At 42.4% G+C, this 22,489-nt stretch overlaps 1 protein-coding gene across 1 annotated transcript in view; it reads right to left on the reverse strand.

Annotated features, from left to right (window-relative positions):
- The window catches only part of clpb (ClpB family mitochondrial disaggregase), a 31,975-nt gene that overhangs the window by 7,024 nt on the left and 2,462 nt on the right, over positions 1–22,489 (reverse strand). Inside the window, exons 3-8 of the mRNA XM_072392608.1 lie at positions 20,974–21,060; positions 14,859–14,962; positions 13,258–13,386; positions 8,296–8,393; positions 4,846–4,960; positions 318–395 (exon numbers count right to left, since the gene is read on the reverse strand). Of these exons, the coding sequence (XP_072248709.1) occupies positions 318–395; positions 4,846–4,960; positions 8,296–8,393; positions 13,258–13,386; positions 14,859–14,962; positions 20,974–21,060 (611 nt within the window). The remainder of the gene's footprint in view (positions 1–317; positions 396–4,845; positions 4,961–8,295; positions 8,394–13,257; positions 13,387–14,858; positions 14,963–20,973; positions 21,061–22,489) is intronic.

Here is a 22,489-nt window from a genome sequence, read left to right on the forward strand (position 1 = left end):
AAACATTACATACGATATAGATTTCAAATCAAAGTGACACTTTGGAGAAATACATTTATTGACTGGCCCTCTATTAGTTAAATTTGGGTTTACATCACACAGTGAGCTTTTGTAGGCATGTGGACATGTTTTTTTGGTTTGTTTGTCGATTTATTTGTCTGGGGGACAATACAGTCGTCAACAAACTTCAAATACAGAGCTTATTCGAGTGTTGTGTTTATTTTGGCTGCTATTTAAAGGAAGCTGACCCCCCCCCCCCCCCTTAATTTGCCAGACTAGAATTGAAATGAGGGCAGTGAAAGAGTTAAATGAGTTACCGATTCCTGATGAGCCAAGGAAGAGAAATACGAGGGGATGCTCTTCATCGTACCAACCATTCTCCTTCCTCCTGATAGCTAGAGAGCACCAAGACATGGAGAGAGAGAGAAAACCCATTATTTTGTTTACTTTGTTTTTCTACCGAGTTTTGCAGTCTTCTCGAAGCTGAACAGGGTGGCAGGTATCCCGGAAACTACGATAAGAGAGTCGAAAATCTGGGATGAGAAAAGGGTCAGAAACATTTGTTTGGGGAAAGGGAAAAAAAAAAAAGGAGGAGAAAGAGAAAAGAAAACGGAGCAGGAGAGCAAGATGAGAGACCTCCAGAAAGCTACCCACAATGCCTCTCCTCCCCCTCAGTCAGTGGGGCCATTAGCCAGCAGTAATTGTGTTAGCCTCTCTGGCGCGGCCATGGTGAAATCAGTTTAGCATAGATCGCAGCCTCACACACAGACACACACTCCTGCTTAAAGAGGAGTGCCTACCCTACCCTGCCATCACCCCAGCAACCACACTCACACACATACACAAAGAAAAGATGATGATGTAGAGTAAAGAGAGGCAGCGGTTTCAGCCACTCCACAAAGAAGCAGACACCAGCACAAACTCATCCAGATCTCAACCTGTTGGGAGATTGGGCTAAAACCAGAGCCACAGACAGACAGGGTTCGGGTTCGTACTGCTGCCTTCAGCAAAAAGTCCCTGGACTCGTATCTTCTGGCCTGCTCAGGCTCGTTTATTACCACATCTATTACCACTGACCAGCCAGAGGCTTACATTTCAGATAAACAGGAAACTCTAAAATGCTGGAACATGGCATGTCGGCCTTTTGCAGCCGAGAGGCTCCAAAGTGGGAATAGATAATGAACAGAGGCTTCTTGATTGTGTCATTCAGGTAAATCAGCTTTACAATGTTAATGAAAGAAACCAAAGTTCTCTTTATTAGCGGGATCTCACAGTGTTACCAAGGCCAGCAGAAAGGCTTTAACAAACTCTTCCTTAATCTGATGGAACCACGTTTACTCACTTAAAACTTCCCCATTGGACTGTAGACACGTACTCGAGGTTATCCACAGCTTGAAACCTCATCTATTTGAATCAAGCAAGCAGTAACTTTGCAAAAGCCTTGACCACAAAAAATTAGGCTAGCACGAGCACTTTTAAATGCACGATGGGCCACAGTTGCCGACACAATAACCTGATTAAAAAAAAGCTAATCTCGGAGGTGAAAATTTACAGCCAGTGTAGGACAAGTGGCGGCAGAATGCGGCGGCCACGCTGCCTAAAGGAACCGAATTGTGTTTTCCTGTTAAAGCATCTTCCACCAAGATAACAAATCACAACACGGTGGATTTGTTACATGACATAAGTGCTAAACTAGCAACTAATAGCTGATAAATCAAAGAGCACATGTTTGGCAGGAGAGGAGGAGGGAAACAGAGGGAGGAACAAAGATAAGGAGAGGAAAGAGGAGTAAAGATGTAGAGGGAGATAAAGAGAGGAGTGATGGAGATAAGGAGACAGAGAATGAGGTAGAGAAACAAACGAGTGTGTCAGAGATGGACCAAGAGATGGATAGTGACAAGAGGGGCTCCAAAGCTCCGTCTGCTTTGTCAATAGCTGCATGAATGACAGCATAACCTTCTGTGTGTTTGTGTGTGTTTTAGCTGATTGAGACCGACTTTGACAGAAGGACACACTGACATTTCTGAGAGGACCCTCACAACCAGAAGGAAAGAAAGGGGGAACGAAACAAATGAAAGCTCGCTCGCTCGCTCACACACACAAACAGAAACAGGGCAGTGTGTATTGGGCAGGTCTGGTTGGCTCTAACATGATTACAGAGGGATGATTCTCTTCAATAACTCTTAGCCCTGAGAGCTAAACCTGGATCAATCTAACCTCCTTCCTGTGTGTGTGTGTGTGTGTGTGTGGCTTTTGTGTATTTGTACTGTGTGAGTCTTGCTCCAGGCCAGCTGTTTGTCATGAGACGTTATAGTGGAAACTGTCATTTTGAAGACATGACAACACACCACACATTATTTTAATTTCTTTTCTGAAGGTCTAGTCCGCACATTTTTTTCCTAAAACTGTCGATTCATCAGACTATCTCCCAGATTACTTTTTGAATGCATTTACTGCAGTAGCATCAGATAAATAACGATGAAGTAATAACTTCCTTAATAGCTTTTTTTGGTATAAAACCGTCAGCAACTTAACTACAAACTACTGATCACAGTAATAAAGAACATTGTTGCCGTCATTCTCTATTCATCCATTTCTTTTCACTTTTATTCTAAATTAAATTTTCAAATAAAATGTACAAACATATGTGGGGAAAAAACCATGACCGCAAAGTCTTGCTTGTTATCAGTAAATGTTAGAGATGAGCAATGCCTTATCAGTAACCATTTCCTGTGATTAACAGTCCCATTTCCTCCAGTACCACCCCCCTTTTCTAGACTGAGGATATACAGTAAGTCATCTTTTCCATGTAGCGTATAGAACTGATTGTTATCATTTAAAAGAGATCCACCAAAGGAAACTTTTTGATAAGATTTTTCATGATTTTATTACAAATAACAATCTGAAGTAGTCTGAACTGTAATCATCTTTTGACAGCCTCAGGCAGGATTCTTTAAGGATGCGATGTGTTGATGTTTAACGATGGAGAGGCCTGACGTGCAAAACTGTCGCATCAATCAGTCACAGGATCGGTCGGGTCATTTGATTGGCAGGCGTCCGCGCTGCCATTTGAAAAGTTGAACGGTTCTTAACTTCCCACCACAAGCCCAGAATTCAATTGGACGACACAGGATGTCACCCCATTGAAAGTGAACAGGAAGCGAAACAGCTGACACCTGAAACGCGTACAAGTACATTCTGCCTAATTGATCAATGACAGACTGATCAAAATAAATCTGTCGTCTCTATGGCCTGCCTATGAAGTTAAATAATGCAGTCCTATGTAGTGCTTTCCCTCCGTTTATCTATTTCTCATTTGTCATCTCCTTATCTGGAATACATCCCTCTCTCCCTTCCTGATCCATCTCCTCATCTCTTGATGTCCACTTCCTCTCTTTGACTCTGCCAGAGTCCGACTGATTTATTTGATGAAATCTAACGAAATAGCTGACATGGGTACAACAAACACGAGATAATGTGTGCTCCTGTCAATTTCTTTGCTGATTAATTTTCTGTCTGTAAGCCTCTTCTGCTTCTATCGTCCCACTTGCGCGAGTGTGTGTAATACAGTATATTTACTGTAATACATCTCGGATCAATAAGCTCTTTGTTTATGTCTGTGGTGATGTCACGTACAGCTTGCAGGATTATTTGCTATGATAATTACATTCACTCGTTGTCTTGCCAAAGACTACAAGCCCCATGAATACCCTCTTCCAAAGCTTTTAGCCTTTCCTGCCACCACTGACGCTCGTAATCACGGCTCTTGTTTTTATAGACCGTCCAAAAGTTACTTACACAGTCTTGAGTGGAAGTTTTTTCTCCTGTTGGTTATAAACTGCAGTATTCGCTTTCACTAACACACCACAGTTAGTTGTTTTGGGAATATGTTAATTGTTTTCACAAATCTAAACAGGAAAAAGTCCACCATCATAAAAATAACACATAGCCTCTCAGTTAGCTGAGGAACGATTTCTGAACTCCAACACTCTCTCATCTGCAGATCAATACAGCACATGGCCTCCATGGATGCCTGCTGTAATATCAGCTCTTTACTGTCTTCTGTGTTATTGTGCTCTAACTCATCCACCCTCCCCTTTTCTGTACTCAGTGCTTGCTCTCTGCCTTTCTGTCGATGCTCCAAGCTTTTCTATTCTCAGCTACTTTTACATAATTGTCTCCCATCAGTGTGTCTGTATTTCCTTTAATATTTGTTTAATTTGTCTCACACACACACACATCATCTAACATATGCATCAGTGACTCTGTGACAACACAACTTGGAGAAACGACAACAAAAAAATTAAAAAGGCCAAAAAGCACAAGTAGGAGAGGACAGATGGGTGAAGGATGGTCATCAAGGTAGCACAGGGAGAGATGGAGAAGAGAAAGCCATAAGGGGAAGAAAGACGGAAGGGGAAGAGCAGAAAGATGGAGAGAAAAAGAGGAGGAGGGGTGTGGGGTCTGTAGTATGTCTCCTCTCTCTGTAATTGTGTTAACTGGCGGCTCCAAGCCTGGGCTCTTCAGCTGTCACACACAAACACGGACACACACATGCACACAGCACCTGTGTGCCCCTGACAGACAGCTCATTCATCACAATTAACCAATTACAGCCTCCGCCGGTCTGTCTGAACCCGCCTACTGCTGCAGGGAAGGAAGGAGAGCAGGAGGAAGGACAGAGAAGAGGAGAAAACAGGAATAGGCTAAAAAAAAAAAGAAAAGAAGAAGAAATCTAGAGAAACAAAACAGGAAGAGGGCAAGGACGTGGCATCAAAGTGTAGACACTGTGTGTATGGGTCCGCTAAGTCGTGCATCTATTGCTCAGTGTGTGTATTTGGGTACCTGAAGCCACCGTATTGATGGCCCCCTCCTGTCCGATGATGTGCTCCTTCAGCCTCCTCTCCAGGGGGAACCTCCTCCTTTCCTGTGCCTCACGCCGAGCCTGCAACTCCTTGAACTGAGAGGAGTTTTTGAAAAATAAACAAGTTAGCATTTAATAAACAGGCAAGACAGTCAATGCGTCTAAGAGAGAGGGTAGACGTTGAAGGGAACAGGCAAGGAAAGGAGGGAAATTAACTCTCAATCGAAGTCTCGCAGGAAAACATTTAAGACTCTGCAGCTGTCTCTTAACCCTCAACTGTTTATCATCACTTTTTCCACTTTAATACATTTATCAACATCACTACCCACTAAGAGAGAGAAAGAGTTGGTTAACGCATTACAGCGGCCTTCTAATATAATATTTTTGCAGTAGTTGTGCTGATTGTACTTTCTGAGAGCTGCATTCACCTCTAAAACTTTTCTAAATCACAGTCCCATCTATTCCCAATGTAGCACAGTCTCTTTATTTCAACATAGTCTGTAAAGTGACTTTGGGATTAGGACTCTCCACGGCAGAGGCTTCTATTACCTAGACTTAGGCTTATCTTTGCACATCTTTATGCAGACAGTAGCTTACATATGGCAGCAAATTAGGGCCACCGTTAGTTGAGAACAAAACAAAAAAAACAAATGACAACATAAACTATAATAACGGAACAGGAGAAGAAGGATTCTCTATTCAGGGAAAACAGAATTGCTAAGCGGCTGTAAGGCTGTACATTTACAAGAAAAAACAAACCCTCAGATGCTTCTTGAAATAAAAGTGGTACATCTGTGAGACAAGACTAAACTCTTAAATGTTCTGAGATTAAAGTAACAAATTTATGAGAAGAAATCCATCCTAAGAGGCAGCGAGGAAAATAGGGAAACACTTAGCATACGCGCAGCATTCAGGAAACTCAAGTGTTGTAGGGCCATGTGCAGGCAATGACTGATGCTTAAACTAACGGCCAAATAATGAACATCAAAAATAATATATTTCTTTTTAAAACAAAGCTTTGTTGATAAAATATTTGTTGGATTTGGTGTCAAACTTAAAAAAAATTAAATAAAACCTTTTTTTCTTCCACTCTCCGAAACTTTCATTTCAACCTTGCACATTTATCTGCCAATTTAGACCTTTTTCCTATTTCCACAGCAGCTCCTGCATACTCCAGCTTTCCTCTCTTCTGCTGATTTTGCTTCCCTTTCTTTACCCCCGTCCTTTCTCTCCACATCCCTCACTTGCTTCTCAGTTTCCCCTCCTCTTTCTTTCTCATGGACACCACTTGACTCATTTATCCTCCCCTCTTTGTCTCTTTAGACTCAGGGTTTTCACCCTGCAGTGGAGGCAGGCTCTTTATTCTCTCTCTCCATCTTGGTTAGCTCCAGCCTGCTGTCAAGCTGGTAGATAACTACAAATAACTCGAGTTTTATTTAAGGAAAAGGCAGACTCCACTTCCAGGACCGTACACCAGTGAAATACCGAGAGCTGAGCACTGAGAGTAGAGGTGTGTCCGAGCTTTGTTCAGTCAGACACCCGTTAAATCTCAAGATCAACTGCACCACGAGCAAACGTATTTTCCACAGGACACTGTTGTTAGAAAGAAAGACATCCAGTAAAGTATAGACAAAAGAGAACTAAATTTATTCAACTGGAGTCACGGTTTTTACTGTATGTTTGAGAAGTAACTTTCTTACCAGAAAGTCCTTCAGTTCCCCATCATCACACTGCTTTGCATGTTAAAAGATAACTTGTGTTTCTCCATATCTTACAGTTTAAAAACTCCACGGCAAGGCCAAATTCAACAATGATTAATCATACAGACAAGCACCATCTGTTTTATCGGCCTATAAAAAAACCTTCATTTTGCCATTTCCTATGTGCCATACAGCTCCACTGCTGTTAAAAAAAAAAAAAAAGAAAAAAGAAGAAGAATACCGGGTGACATGTTTCATATTTGAGGGGAAAAAGAAAGACAAAGAAAGGGGCTTATAAAAAGCTCCACAAACTAATAACAGCTATCACTTTCACAATCTCCAGAGAGCAGTTACTGTGGAGCAGAGGTCACTGACAGATGGTAAAAAACACACAGGTATCCTGCAAAGGGTCAGGACGAAAAGTCCCAGATTGTTTCTCTCGATTTCCACAAAGATTTCAGCATCCACAAAATTTCTCTTTGTTTTTTCCTTCAAAATTCTCTCTTTTTGTGTGTGTGTGTGTGTGTGTGTGTGTGGTAGGGGGGGAGGGGGTGACCACTATAAATCCCAACATAAAATAACTACATGCATATCTCTACTCTATTAGAACCTGAAAAATTAACTTTTATAATAGAGAAGAATCAGAGTAAAGCTGCGGTAGGTCAAAACAAAACGGCCAAACTTCTTGACCGTGGATCATGTCGGGGGACACTCCGGTCAAAATAAAGCTGTGAATAAGTACAGATACACATACTTCATCAATAAATAACAACATTTAGCTATAACCGCTCTTAAACATGTCAAGGTCTCATCTTTAAGGGCTCAAATGTAATTGAACAATTTATTCACAAGCTTTTTCTCTGGCCGCTTTGGGCTATTTCATCACTATTGTTCAGTCTTTATAAATATTCATTCACATTATCATTACACAGGTTTGGAGTGGATTAAAATGTGTGACTTTTGCATTTAGTTCACATTTTAGGAACTCTAAAAGTTAGGGATATGTGTTTTGTTTTTTCCCCCGGTGTGAGGAGGAAGTATGCCTGTTGTTGCAAAGAAACTAAAAGCCGAATTTCACAAAACTTGGTAAATATATTACTATTATACAAAGTATTCTGCAGTAACCAAAGTAATCTCAGCCTAATAAAGGAGGAGTTCACTTGCAAATGACAAAGCTAATACCCGGAAGACAGCTGCGGTGAAAAACAGGCAAAGCAAAACCACACAGGAAGCGATTTTTATGGTGATGTACATTAACACCATTACTCAAAAACTCTTCCTTCAGTCTGGAGGTCAGTGCCGTCACATTAAAGCTGAAAGTCTGCAATTTAAACCCATATCATTCGACTACAACCGGATTATGTTTTGATAAAAAGATGGAATAACAAAAACTGTGTCTGTGACCAAACATTTGGAGACCTAACTCTGATGCACTGATCAATAACTCAGCTCTGTTCTCCTGCACATTTTTAACCCCAGTTAACCTCCACCAGCTTTCACAACTTTAATACTCAATAGCACCTGTCAGTCAGAGACCAGACTGACACCGGCCTCCTGAGGAGCGTGTGCCTGTGTGCATGATGGCGAGTAAATGACACAGATGTCTGACACGGTGAAAAGTGCTGTGTCAGACAGACGTTTCTAACATTAGAAAACTTTATTTTTTTGTTTAAATTGCATGCATTCTGCTGAACTTGTGTTTAGTTCGAACTTAAAGACCATCTTTCATACCTTGCCCTCCCACTCCTGCAGGACTGTGCTCACTTCTCCCTCCTTAGCATAGGCCCGTGCCGTGTGCCCCAAACCATTGGTCTGCAGGGGGTTGGCACCTGTATGTGGGTGAAGACATACACACAAACGAACAGCGCATTAGGAAACAAAAAAGGGTTGAGATCAACAGGGTGGCAACATGCACTTGTTTCTTTAGCTGTTAATCCCGAGAAATAAAAACAAATAAATGCACGCATCGCCTCGGCAGGAGGGTGAAAACGTCAATCAGTGGAAGCGGGGTTGGGGTTGAGAGGTCACATGGGTTCACCGGTCACTGTGGCTTTTTGCTGAGATGCAGGAAGAGCGTGCAATGCCCCTGCAGGGGGTTTCATATCTGCAATGCGTGCCAATAACACACACTTTGACCCCCACCACCGCACACCCACACCTTGGACTATTATACAGGCTACACACACTGCAGGTTGTTGCACCTCCACACAACAGGAGGGGGTCAAACAGAGGATAATAATAGATTAATGGGGTCATCGTATGAATGTGGAGGAAACAATGTCACAGTGTGACTGAAGTGTGCCAGTGCTGGATGGGGATGGTGATGTCAGACAGGGTGCTTAGCAGGCCTTCTGCGCTGAACCGGACTACCACTTTAAACCGAGAGGGTACTTTGATCCCTGAGCCCAATAAAAGCCCTTCAACATTTCACTGCTGACATCAGCACGTTCTGCGTATGGCCTTTGGCTGTTGTATTGTATTGTATTGCATTGCATTAGCATGTCACACTGAACATGTAGCACTGTTTATTGTAAACGGGGAGCTAGAAAGTACCGAATCAGATCCTCCTCGTTACTTAATCTATCATCAAACCCTGCTTTAAGAGAAAAGTAATCACCTGAACCACGAATCCAGTTTTATTCTGCTATTTGTTCAGTAAAGTTGAATGTGTAACATATTTGGAATCCTGTTTGCTGAACAATGTTTCAGTCCTTAAGTATGGATGAACAAAAAGCAACATATCTAAATTAGGTAAGTGTGTTTGCTCTAGCATTGGAAGTGTCACTCAGTGCCCAGAATTAACCACATATCAATACCAACAAACACTTGAGGTTTCTGATTAAAAACTGTGAAACACTTTGCAAACCCTCTATGACTTTTTATTATAAGTCACACTTTTTTAACCAGATCTGGCAGTATATTCATTGGACTTAAGAGTGGTATCCTTTTTTTTCCTTTTCTTTTGATGGGGTTGTGTGAGTAGTTGGTGCCATATCTGCAGAAGACAGCAGTCAGAATGCTCTCAGTTAAGAAAATTTAAAAGGATTTAGGACAGCCAGCCATGCCAACTCCCGTGCAGACCACCGGAAGTACATAAAACATATAAGATTTATAGTGGTTCAAATGTATATTGTGGATTTTCACATTGCGTCATTTTTGCATCAGACGGTTACGCGGCCCTTGCTACAGCATGGTTCATCTAACAGAAAAGAAAATGCAGTGACAAAGTGGAGAGCTGTCTGATCCAAAAGTGATGGAGTGTAAAAATCCACAATCTAGTGTTTGCTTAAACCGCTTATTACATCCTTTGAGGTTTAAGTTTTCTTCTCGAAGGCAGAAATTTGCTCTTCTTTGGCCTTGCTTTGAGCTGTTGTTTGATTTCCCAAAGTCTTCATGAAATGTCTGTGACATGTTTTGGTCAAAATACCACAGAGATAAAGTGCTACAGGACGAATCTCAACATCCCCGATCAGAGCAGCTCGTGGGAAAGAAAACAGTGTAAACTTGTGACGTGAAATGCGTAAATAACGATAAGTTAGTGACATCTGCAGTGCACGCACAAGACTCTGGACGGGGCACCAAGAACCCGGAATACCCATCTGAAGTTTCTCAATACGTTGTCAGAACAGGTGATGGTTGTTCCCATTGCTCATAGCACCAACCACAGAGACTAATAATCCCTGAGATGATTATTGATAAACCCCTAAATTTTATGACTTGTTCACAAAGCTATTGATCCTGACAACAATACACCAGTAACCCCCCCACCCCACCAACAAAAACATGAGAGAGGAAAGCAATAAAGTACCCCACAAAACATAAACGCACGCACACACACACACACACACACACTGGACATAATAAATAGCATCATTTAGGGCTTTAATATCAGGCCAACCCTCTGGGCCATGACACTTTATAACAGGATCAACACTAACGACAGTCACACACACACACACACACACACACACACACAGTCACACACACACAGGATCCCTTCATTAGGAGTGCTTTAGTTATGCCTATTAGGAGTCCCCTCTTTTTCCCATTTCCCCCTCCCTCTCTTTCACTGCAGCTGGTGGGAGTGAGCCCCTGCTGGCCTTTCTGCATGTGTGTGTGTGTCTTTGAATCGGTTTTGTGTGTGTCTGCGTGCATGTGTGTCTCTTCTGGCCTCTACCACCTACAGAGCTCTCCATTACTCAGTGCCCCTGGCCAGGGGCGCTGATGTGGAGCCTGGGGAGAAGCGAGAGAGCTACTGCAGGTAGGGTGAGGGACTGTGAGACACAGTGAAGCCTGAGGGTGGGCCTGGAGACTGTGATGGATGGAGATGTGAGTCGAGGTCCGGCTTAGGCCGAAAGAGCAAACCCACGGCTAGAAAGTAACGCAGATGCACACAAACACAGGGGAAATAACAAGGTGAAGGACAGACAACTTTAAAAACGCATGCAGTGTGTACACACATGACGGGGGGGTGGTGTACAATCAGAGAAGCAACACACACTCAGATCAACAGACATCCTAAAACTGTTGCTCTCACTAAGATTTGTTATGACCACGCACAACGATTAGAAAGAGCTCAGCCGTGCCAAAAGTTTTTTCAAAAATAATTAAGAAAAAAACTTTCACAAAAGTCTCAAATAATGCAGGCACATCGTCAGCGACGTGTCATTGAAAAAGTCTGCGATGTCGTGACCGTTATTGGTCGCGATGGCGGCGCCAAGACAGCAAAGGTCCTGCCACGCAAGAAACAAGCAAATCTGTCATTAATCTGATTGTCTTAAAACAAATGTCTCTGCTTTGTGAAATTTCTTACCTTTTTAATTCAAAAGTGCTTCAGCAGAACATTTGATCGAGTTAGATGAAGTGATTTGTTTAAGCGTACCGAGCGCTCACAGGAGCAGGGATAAGACGATAGAAACGGGCAGACAGAGCCTAAGATGCATCATCAATCATAAACATAAACAAGACATTTATACAAGATTGTATGCGGGGGTGTGTTTCAGGTGGTTTGGGGTGTTTTATCCAAAAAAAAAAAGAGACTGTTATGAGATTAAAGACCTAATCAGCCTAAAAAGATACAACTACAAATTGTGTACAAGCCGAAACAAGGATATGGGAAGAATAAACGCAGACATGAATATATGAATATTTTCATTAATATATGGAGGTCTGAGTGCACACACATACATGCTCACACATCACTGCACTCACAAAGACGCACACTTCCTGTGGATGTGGCGTTACCCCAAGGGTATGTTCTGTGTGGGGGTCACAGTTCAACGAGACTTGGCTTGTTTAAGAGCTGCTCGCCTGGAAACTGAGGGGGATACTCTGCCCCCAGGGCGTGTGTGTGTGTGTGTGTGTGTGTGTGTTTGTTCGCACACTGGCAAAGCTGAGTCAACGACAGGTGCAAGTGTAATGGAGGCTGGGGAAAATGAACAAGCAATCAATTTTAAATGGAGGTTTGTAATACAGTTTATGACAATTGTTAGTGTTAAAATGGTCCTACGTGTTAAACCTTCAATAAATGAATGAGAAGCAGAATGAGAGACAACTTGAATATTAAGTACTAAGGAAGTAGTAGTTAAAGAACTGAACTAGATTTAAGTTCAATTCATGAATGAGATAACGTGAAATAACATATTTTCTTGTGTACGCAGTAACGATAGCATCCTATGAAAGAAGAATTTAAAAGTCAACACAAACTTCCACACAACTATCCACTAGTTAAATAAGTCAAACAGGGACAGGGCTGGCTGAGACGGACCTGGCACATCCTGCTCACCATGTTGCCAGAAGTCACACAATGTAACAAAATCCATTATCAGTAATGTGGCAAGGTCAGTGGTGCGTCTGGTTATTGAAATTTGCAGTTCGAAAAGCTTCATTTATGCAGTAAAAACACCACCGTACTAATGCTAATCTAACATGAAATAACTGAAACATGACGAGTAAGAGTGAAATGTAGACAGAAACAAACAACTGAGAACAACCCAATTTACATCTATAAAATGTTGTCTTTCAAATACAGAACATCTGCCTGACAATGATGCTTTTGTGTTGCAAGGAAAACCCGTACGCACACAGCCCCCGGCATCAAAGATAACCATTACGTCACCTCCTGTCAGGTTAAAAAAAAATGCATCAAGAGATGCAAATCAGTCTGCAAACATAATCCCCTCAATAAAGCTAACAAATAAGAAAACTATCAGCTGAGGTTATTTTGCTCATGTTAAAAACCGAAAAACACATTCTATGGGACCAGACTTTCTCCACTAGTGGACAAAACAACTGAAGTGTGTCTGACTTGTTGAGCTGACAGCGACGGTCCAGGCGACAGCTGCATTTTTTGCTTAGATTAACAACCAGTGGGTGCAAACTGAAATCTTTCATCCATGTTTCCCCTTTTAACTCTATCATTATGTGCACACGATTGATCATTTCAGTGTAAAAAGGAACAAAAAAAGTATATGAGAGATATATTGAAGGCAGGAACACTGACTGGCCAACTATATAGATTCTTGTAAATTAATTTCCCACATTCAAACCAAGGATTATGGGGTTTTTTTTTCCCCTCAATCTGAAGCAAAATGCTGAAGCGCTTTACTTAAAATCTCATGTCTGCGAGGTCCTCCGTGAACTTAAGGATGGGGTATGACAGAATGGGTTTTGAGATTGGAAATGGCAACATACCGGCCTCGAGAAGCATGCTGACAGTGCGAGGATCATCAGCCAGTGTGGCGTAGTGAAGCGCAGTGCAACCACGGAAACCAGCCCTGCTGCTGAGCCTGCTGCTGAACTCGTCCTCTCTGGACACCAGGACTGTAAAAACAAGGACAAAGATGAAGCCCAGTATGTGCATTTACTTGAAGATAATTGATAGGTTAACAGATGGGGGAGGGGCTGTTAGGATCATCTTCATTTGTGAGATTGCTACATATATTGTAGTTTATACTGTTGCCAACGCACACACATAACAACCCCCCCCAAAAAGAGAAAAAAAGCCAACATCTAATGAGTTCTTAGTTGCAAACGGAGTAGTTATGACTTGAATACTTGAAAAAGTATACTCCCTGGGGCTAAAGAAAAATAATCAAAATGTAATAAACTCTTAGAAACTATTGTAACTGGAGCTGTTTGAGCGTTTCCAATCTGTTCACATTTGTTGATAATGCTCCAGAGAGACTGACTGCTTCAAAATCATCTTTCTTGTGTCAAGCTTTTGAAAACTTGTTCATTTCCCTACATTTCGGCTCAACTGTCTGAAATGATCAGAATAATGCAAGTTGCATCTTAGAGTCTTTCCTCGCTTTTGTCTTTGGTAATAATAGAAATAGTCTATCATTCTCTCCTGACTTATTTTTCATGAGAACACTCATCTCACGCTACTCCATCATCTATTTTTAATTTTTCTGCCTCCTTCCTCTCCTCCTCAGCGTCCATCAATTCCTTTCATCACTTGCACCCTCTTCCTCCCGCCTCCCTGCCATCTTTCCCCATCCCCGTAAGTTTGTCTCATCCATTTCCTGACTTCCTCTCCCTCCCTCCTCATCCCTCCCATTTCCTTCGACCCCTCCCTCTCTCCATCATCCCTAAACATCCACATCTTCATCCTGCTCCTCCATCTTTTACCATCTTTTCATTCCTATTCTTTCAGTGCCTTTCCCTTTTTCCTCCTTCCTTTCTTCATCAGTCTTCCCCTCCCTCCATTCATCCCACTCTTTTTCTGTGTCTCTCCGATAGTCTCCCTCTGCACTGTGTGTGTTTATATGTGTGTGTGTGTGTGAGAGAGAGAAACACAGGGTGGGATAATCATAGCTAACCCAATAAAGCGTCACACAGACCACCCCAGCCCATCCATCAGTGTGCGTCTGGGAAACGCTTCCCCATGCTACGCCGGCCCCACGTGGACCCAAACCTGACAGCCTTATAAATGTCTGCAATATACATATCCCATATAAATATGTCTGCAGAAACCCAACACAGACTGGAGGGAGGGCAGGTGGGGGTTGGTGTGTGCGTGCTTGTGCCATTATGCATGTGTTTGTGTGCATCGCTGTGTCGCTTGAAAGAAAAGCAAATAAAAAATACATTAGTTGTCACAGAGCTCATACGCTAAATAATACACAAGGAATCAAACATGTGCATAAATGCACATTTTTATGCAAATTATAATGTCTGATAATATCTGCAGGTTCACGTCTGTCATAAAACAAAACTGCACACATACAAACGCGACTGTGGAAAAACAAAACAAAAAAAAACAAAAAAAAAGACACTTAGTTCCCCCCCACCTTCCAGAGAGTGAATGCCTTTCTCCCGCGAAGTGTCATAAACATTGCTGAAGTCATCTCCAGCGTTTGGGTCGGCACCGGCTTCAAGTAAAACCTTCACGACACTGTAGAGCAACAAAAGAAAGGGACAAACACTTGAATACATGCATGACTCTGTGTAGAACTGGATACCAGATGTCAAACATGCCACCAAACATGTCGCCAAAAGAGCTTCGAACCATATTCTGTCTTTTAGCACTGGGATGATGTCACTGTATTGTCAGTTTTCAGGCTGGGGCAAATATGAGTCCTCCTAACAATTCCAAAAACACATAATAATAATAATAATAATAACATATTCCGTTTGCAGTTTTAAAAGTATCTTAAATACCCCCTACAAAGAGGCAGCAGCTGATAAAGAGGCTGATAAAAGATGAAATTAAGTCTAGTGTCCATCAATAACATGACTTAGTAAATAATTGGGAATTCAGTCAGATTTAATGCGTAAGCATAAATAACAACCACATAAATGACCCTCAACCTGCTTCCGAAATACAATGGCAGCAAAAAGCACAGAAAGGCCCCCCAATTACAGTCAATATTTAGTTTATCCATTCAGGACCGTTGTAACAGCGCGGCTTCGGGACGAGGAAGACGGCCAAAACAACGTTTGGATATAAATCACTTTGTGTAAGCTAATGAAATCACAATGACAAAAGTGTTGCATAATTCAACAGAAATGTATGAATTATTTTCATTTCTTCAATGATTTTATGCATCATTGATGAAAAAAACCCACAAATGATAATCTAAAAGTCATTTGATTTAAAAAGTAGCACATTTTCACTAGTATTTACTCAGTTTTAAACGCTTGATACGTTGTCTTTGTCCTTCTTTTCAATCAAATATTTGGTTGATTTTTTTTTTGTAAATAACTACATTCTGTTTTTAAGTTTAACAACAGCCGGGTTTTTGGTGAATGTGGTAAATTTAAAAAAAAGAAGAAAGAAGAAGACCCATCCTATTCCATGCTGAGGACGTTTCAGAGCAGCCTCCTGCTTCACAACACTGACGCCCAATATGACCAAATACACTAAAGGGCTGACTACTTTCATATAAATGGAAACCCTGGCAAAGTGACAGATCATTTAACTGTGCTCATTGGCAGTTTTGCACAACCTTAATCGAACCCAACTGTTTCCTACAAATAGATTAAAAACAACACATAAATATGCAGACTTCTGAGGCGGATCCTTCGCCCTGCTACCGGAACAAGGATGAATACCACTGAATACTGAGTTGGACTGGGATGAGACTCGTCTCTTTCACATCAAACATAACCTTGACCTTTTTCACAAAGTCTCCTGCATCCTCAGAGAAAACAAAAAGACGCAGATGCAAACATCAATTCTTCAGCTCGCCATGACACTTTCACCTGACTCACTTCCATCTTTTCTGCCCCGTTATGGTGGATACACTCCAGTGGCCACTTGACTCTTTCTCTTCTTCAGGCCGCATTTGTCTGCCTTGTAGCACGTACATATGTGCACACTGAAGGGGGCAAGGGTCGGGCCCATTTCCGGCACTGCTGGGGGGGCTCTGTGACGAAGTGGGTATTTTGTTTAGCCCTTCATTGGAGCGTACTGCCTTAGAGAGCAAACACTACTACCTCGGCAACACCACTCGCTGTGACCCAAAGGACATTCCAGGTACCGTCGCTCTGTCTACAGAACCCCACGTTTTACATTTACCGCCATGATCGTGGGCGTTGGCTTTGACACTGAGACGTGGATGGGCTCAAGAGTACTCACAAAAACTAGACGGCTAGTCTGTGAAAGAGGGAGGCAGTGGCCGAAACATGAACCCTGCCGGTACGCCACTGCTGCCATTAAACCTGTGACCATGTAATGCAGCCGGGGAGGGTAGTGGTGGATAATTCTCAGCTAAATGGTTATGGCAGTGGCCTGAAAGGATTTAAATGGAACAAAATGATTATTCATACAAGGATGAGGTGGACTCCTTTTGTAGAGTGACTACACTTGACAACATAATAGGGTACAGACCCAACAGAAGAAACTCTGCTTTTAAAATTAGCCCTGACAGGTGAATGAGCTCAACGCTGATTTCAGCCAACTCTGACATAAAACAAGGTAAAACTAATATGAAACGTCAAATCAATTCAAGGAACAAGAGAAGCAACATTTTGACGCTTAAGACTATCCTGCAGATTGTTTACCCGTAAAATCTGTGTTGGGACAATAACTAGAGATGTGTTTTTAGATTTTTTTCCCAACCTTTAAAAATAGATTTTCACGAATATATTCAAATAGTCGGTGAGTAGAAGGAGATTTTGTTAGCACTTCAGCTGTAAATGGAATCTGGCAGCAATGTCCGTTTAGGGTAAAAGCCAAGGTTCAAGTTCCCTTCTCATCTCCGTCTCTGAAACGAAAGCAGGATGTTTACGGGCTTGATACTTTGTATCATCGTCAGAGAAAATGTTTGTTCCTGTGGGAGACCGAGGCTGAGAACATTCTGGCCAGGTCTTTGTGTCTGACCTTGCTGAGAGGGAATAAAAGGACTATCGGGGGGTCCCCTTTTGTTACTGTATTACTGTGGCTTGGGGGGGGGGGGGGGGGGGGGGGGCATGACCCACAGAGGGCTCTCCTCTCACCCTTGCAAGCACTTCTACAAACACATTCTAGAGACACAGTCGGAGAGACACACACACACTCAAACTAAGTTTGGTCACACGAGGCTAGACAGGACTGTGAAGAAACAAACTGGTCTGAAAAGGGTTAATGGCATAAGAAAGGTAAATACGGGGGAATAAAGAGAGGAAAACTCCAAAGAGGAGGAGAAGAAGGAGGAGGAGGGTATGAAAGGACGGAGGCCAAGCTAAAAAGATGAAAGAAATGGAGATTTAATTATACAGGACAGTACTAAAACTAATGAGCCTGTGAAAACAGTTGATAGTTTTACTAATCAACTGATGATCAAGTGGTTAACTTTATTTGGGACATTTAGGAGAGCTGCCGGAGTAATTTGAGGCCAAACTGAAGGCAGGCAGAGGTTAATCAAGTTAAACTCCAGTTTTAAAGGACTGGCAAAACAAAATCATAATTACAGATGTTCAGATAGAATCTTACATGAACAGAAAGAGCATCATTGTTGCATTGCAGAGATATCGAGCTGCTGATTTTACACCACCAACAAGTCAAGTCATAGCCTATGCAAAGAGAATAGTAATGAAGGCGACTCTTTACTGAAGCGATGCATGCTTTGAGACATCTTTGGGGAATTTAGCTTCGGTTCACAGTTCCAAAACCATTATTCTATCAGTGCAAATGTGCTTGCAGCGAAATAATTTCAAGTCGCCCTGTTTAACAGAAACCACTGAACTCAAACTCAACTGAATCACTACTGAAGAGGGGGTCAGCATAAAGGCTTGAGGATTCTCAGCAGAAGTCTGCCCCTCCCTGCTGCACCAGACTGCGGTTCAATCAAACAGCTGTGGCCATTCAACATTCAGTATGCTGATGTTATGGCTGGTGGACTGAAGCGTCGTGAGCTTGGTGCTCTGCCTGAGCTTCACCAGCGGCGTGAGCGCAGGCTGTTAGTGGTTGGTGGTGTTAGTTTCTTATCCGGCCCTGGAGGGAAGACAGGAAGCAGACACTTCTGTCTCCGTTGTTTTATAAAAGACACCCGAGTCGAACTGACCATCCATGTCTCTGACCACCTGGCCCAGACGCCGGACCTCACTTGACCCCACCTCACACCTGGGGTCAGGTGGAAGGCAGAAAGAGGGCTCTCCTTAATTCAGCTGGATTATGTAATTGCTCAAAATGTACCGTGTAAAGTCATCAAAGAGACCATCCCCACCTGTCTGCTTTGCAGCATTTATCAAGGCCAATTGTTCGATTGCACCCACTTAAAATCTTTCACGTTTTTCATTAAGGGAGCAGAGCCAATTGATCTAGTCCACGTCCAACCTTCAACAACCATCTCAATCATTGCACGGCTGCTGTGTAAAGTGGCTGCGTGTTGAAAATTATTATATTAAATCCCAAAAACACAGGCAAGCAAAGAATCCCCCTGAAGTTTATTACATTCCATCACAAGACAGAATACAGTTTTAGTTAAGAGCACAAAGATTACCCGTATATGGTAACTGATTATGTCACTAAACCATTAAAAGCTTTTGCACCGTGACCAAATCATGATAATATTTTAACCTAAAGTTATCTAGTCCAACTAATCCCAGTCACAAATCCATAATCCCACTTCACATCACTCTCTGCAGTTCTTTTTCCCCTCACACAAGCCACTCATCCTCTCATTCCATCATCCCTCAGCTTTCCCCTCGTTTCTACCCCGCTCCCACCCATCGAGTCACTCGGCCGACAGGTCGGAACGGTCAACAGGCGTTACACTTGGCTGAGTGCTCATTGTGCACGTGAATGCAGCGAGGGTGGGATGGAGGGAGAGAAAGAGCGATGGAGATGAGCATTGTGCGTTAAAGAGTGCAAACAGAGGGCCAGGCCCTGCTCCTCCCTGATTTAGCCCTACATCAAAGCTGAGCAAACACACGCCTCCGCGGAGTCTTACCCTTAATTCTTACACACCCCTCCGCTCCACCCCGATTCTCTCACACAGCCACGCCTTGACCGCTGGATACAAGCCCAGCGGATGCTACAGCTACCACAGTTTTCCCTCTGATGGTTATGTGGTGAAGCCCTACATGTCCTCAACTACGAATATCACTTCTGGTCCAGGAAAATATAAAAACACAGTGAGAGCGGTGGAATAACTCAACAATGAGATCCAAAGTGACACTTTAGCTACAGGCTAGACCTTGTTCGTGAGTAATGTTCCCTGTGTTTTCACTTAACGGCTGCAAATAAAGTTGTGTGTGGCTGAGTAATAGGCAGTTGGTCTGTAAGATATTTAGTATAAACTCCCCTTGTCTCCTCACTTTCCGCGCGTCTGTGTGCGTATGTTCAGTGAGCAGATGCGAGTGTGTGTGAGAGAGCGATGTGAAGGATGTGTGTGAACTGATATTCTGTCTTCCCTGCAGCAGTGACGGCTCACTGGGGGGTTGGAAGAGGGGATTAAACACAGAGGAGTGTCTGTCTTGCTGAGTTATAGCACTCATAACACAAACACACGCAAAAGATACACCAACACTGGGTAAAGACACAGACGCACATACAATCAAATTTATATCCAAAAACACAGAGAGAGAGAGACGCGTCATTAAACATGACACGACACGAATCTTTATGCTATACAGTGACAACTCCTTACACACAATATGTAAATGTGAGACATGCTGTGGCTGATAGATCACTGCAACCTAAAGCGGTCAAAGCAAATTTGTCTCCGAGTATTAGTTACAGACCAGAGATTTAAAGTGCAACTAAAGGTTATATTGATCAGCAATTAATTAAAAACTTACTCTTTATGGTGTATAAATAATGACTGATTCATAATCATCAGCGTCACTTTGTTTTCATCGTGCCAACAACTCACACATTTAACTTGAAGTCACAGATAGGGTTCAATTCTCATATATTCTTATACTGGAGGAGTCGGGAGCAGCAAATTTTGGGCATTTTTTTTTCCTTGACATGATCTTCCAAACTTAAAAAAGAAGTGACCGTAACCTTGTGATTTTAAGTAAGCTTGTTTGCAGCTATTATCATATTCAGAATTCACATTATGCCCGTTCCTCTTGGAGATCTTTTAACACAAAAGTGACCACACAGTCCTGATGGAGGGGAAAAAAGGAAGAAAAAAAAATAGCCTTGTAAATTGGATTTGGCCCGGCCTTAACCTCGGCCCCTCTCTGTGTTGTGTGTGTTCTGTGGGCCAGGAGGCTAATTCAATTTGTTGGACAGAAGGATGGGGGTACGGGTAAACGCCGTCTGTCAGTCTGAAAGTTGCACTTTGCACTGCTGGAGATGTACTGTAAGGACTAGGGCTGGGCCACACATATGCTCACATTATTACTAAAGCAGGCAGCTGCGTTATACCAAACGACTACGTTGTCATTACATATGCTAACAAGGGAGGCCATCTCAGAGGTTTTCCACCCATTGCTGTTTAGGAGGTTTAGTTAGAGGAAACACACACAGACCTGTGCTGTCGGTTCATAGCAGCCACCATGAGAGCGGTCCAGCCCAGGCGATGGCGATGATTTGGATCCACGCCATCTTTTAACAGCCTGATGGGAAAAGAAACAGAATGAAACATATTTACTGTAGCATCACGACTATCAGCAGCTAGTGACGGAGCTTCGAGACAGCACCACATCGCTGCATTTTGTCGTGTTTCACATTTGAACACAACCAAGACATTCAGACATTTACAAATGTTTCAATTCAAAATAAAAACTTTTACAGATTTCTCAGTTGATCTTTTTTTTTTAAAACCTTTTTTGAGATCTTAGTGCAAACATGTAGACGCTTCTTTAATAGTTCTGAAATCGCATAGTGAAAATGTACATTGTGACAATATATGCTATTGAACAACCAAATATTTGTCAGAGCATTGTAGCTCTAGACACTGCAGCCGTCTCAAAAACAAGTTACCATCAAAGTAGGTCACAGAATTTTATTGAAGCCCCAAAACAGTGTCACAGAAAAACAACATCCCAGCCCACAGAAGAAGTAAACTAACCAGCTGAAACTACTCTCCTGTTATCTCCCCCCTACAAAATAATAAACAATATCATATTTTGATTCACCATTATATTAGAGTTGGTAGATGTAAATAGTGTTTCAAACCCTTTACTTCTGCTCACAACAAACATATGTGTGCACCTGAAGCATAGCCGTCCCATACAGATGTATGGGCATGCCTTGCATCTGAGGTTTCTTCCTGAGCAAAAATGAAGAGGTTTAAAAATCAAGAAGGAACTGTCTTCAAAACATTAAGCTTTAAAACTGCAGTCAAACCAAGTGGTGACATCCTGGAGGCCACAACCATCCACATGTGAAATAAACGCTGCATTAATTCAGTTTTTAAAAATGTGGTTGAATTCTTCTTCCATATCTACCCAGAGCTAAAAACTAATTCCATACTTTCAAAGACTCCAGGAGTCTCGTATTAAAGACGTGACACACCAAGCATAAAACCGCCACATGTTGTTTAGGTGAAGCCATACACTCACTCTTTGACCAGTTAATGTGTCCGAGCCAGCTGTGTGTTGAGTTTTGTGCCTCAGGGCATAACATCAGGTGCTGGAGTGGCACTGTCCCTGTAAGTGAGCGTGTAAGGGATCCGTCTGCCGTCTCTTGTGCCGAGCAGGCAGGCAGTGAGCCTGTTTACAGTCAACACAGTGGCCTCTGACTGGTCTGCACTTAGCTCTGAGGCTCTCTGGCTCCGTTTTCACTGCCCAGTCTGCATTCGCTATCAGGGTTAGGGCAGATATAATGGCGAACCATTACAGCTACATCTGAGCCTTTCGCTACTTGTTTCCGCTCTGTCAAACAGAGCAGCTTGTACAGCTTCAAAAGTTGTTGGGGGTTTTTTTTAATAAAAAAGGGACATTTTGAGAAGCCAAATCATTTCTATTTCACCAGACAAAAATCTGCAAAAGTGATCAGAAGCATTATGAATGGATGACGTCGTTAGTATTGCAATATTGGAAC

Source organism: Leuresthes tenuis, unplaced genomic scaffold (assembly GCF_036924035.1).
Source record: "Leuresthes tenuis unplaced genomic scaffold, fLeuTen1.0.hap1 SCAF_9, whole genome shotgun sequence".
NCBI lineage: Eukaryota > Metazoa > Chordata > Actinopteri > Atheriniformes > Atherinopsidae > Leuresthes > Leuresthes tenuis.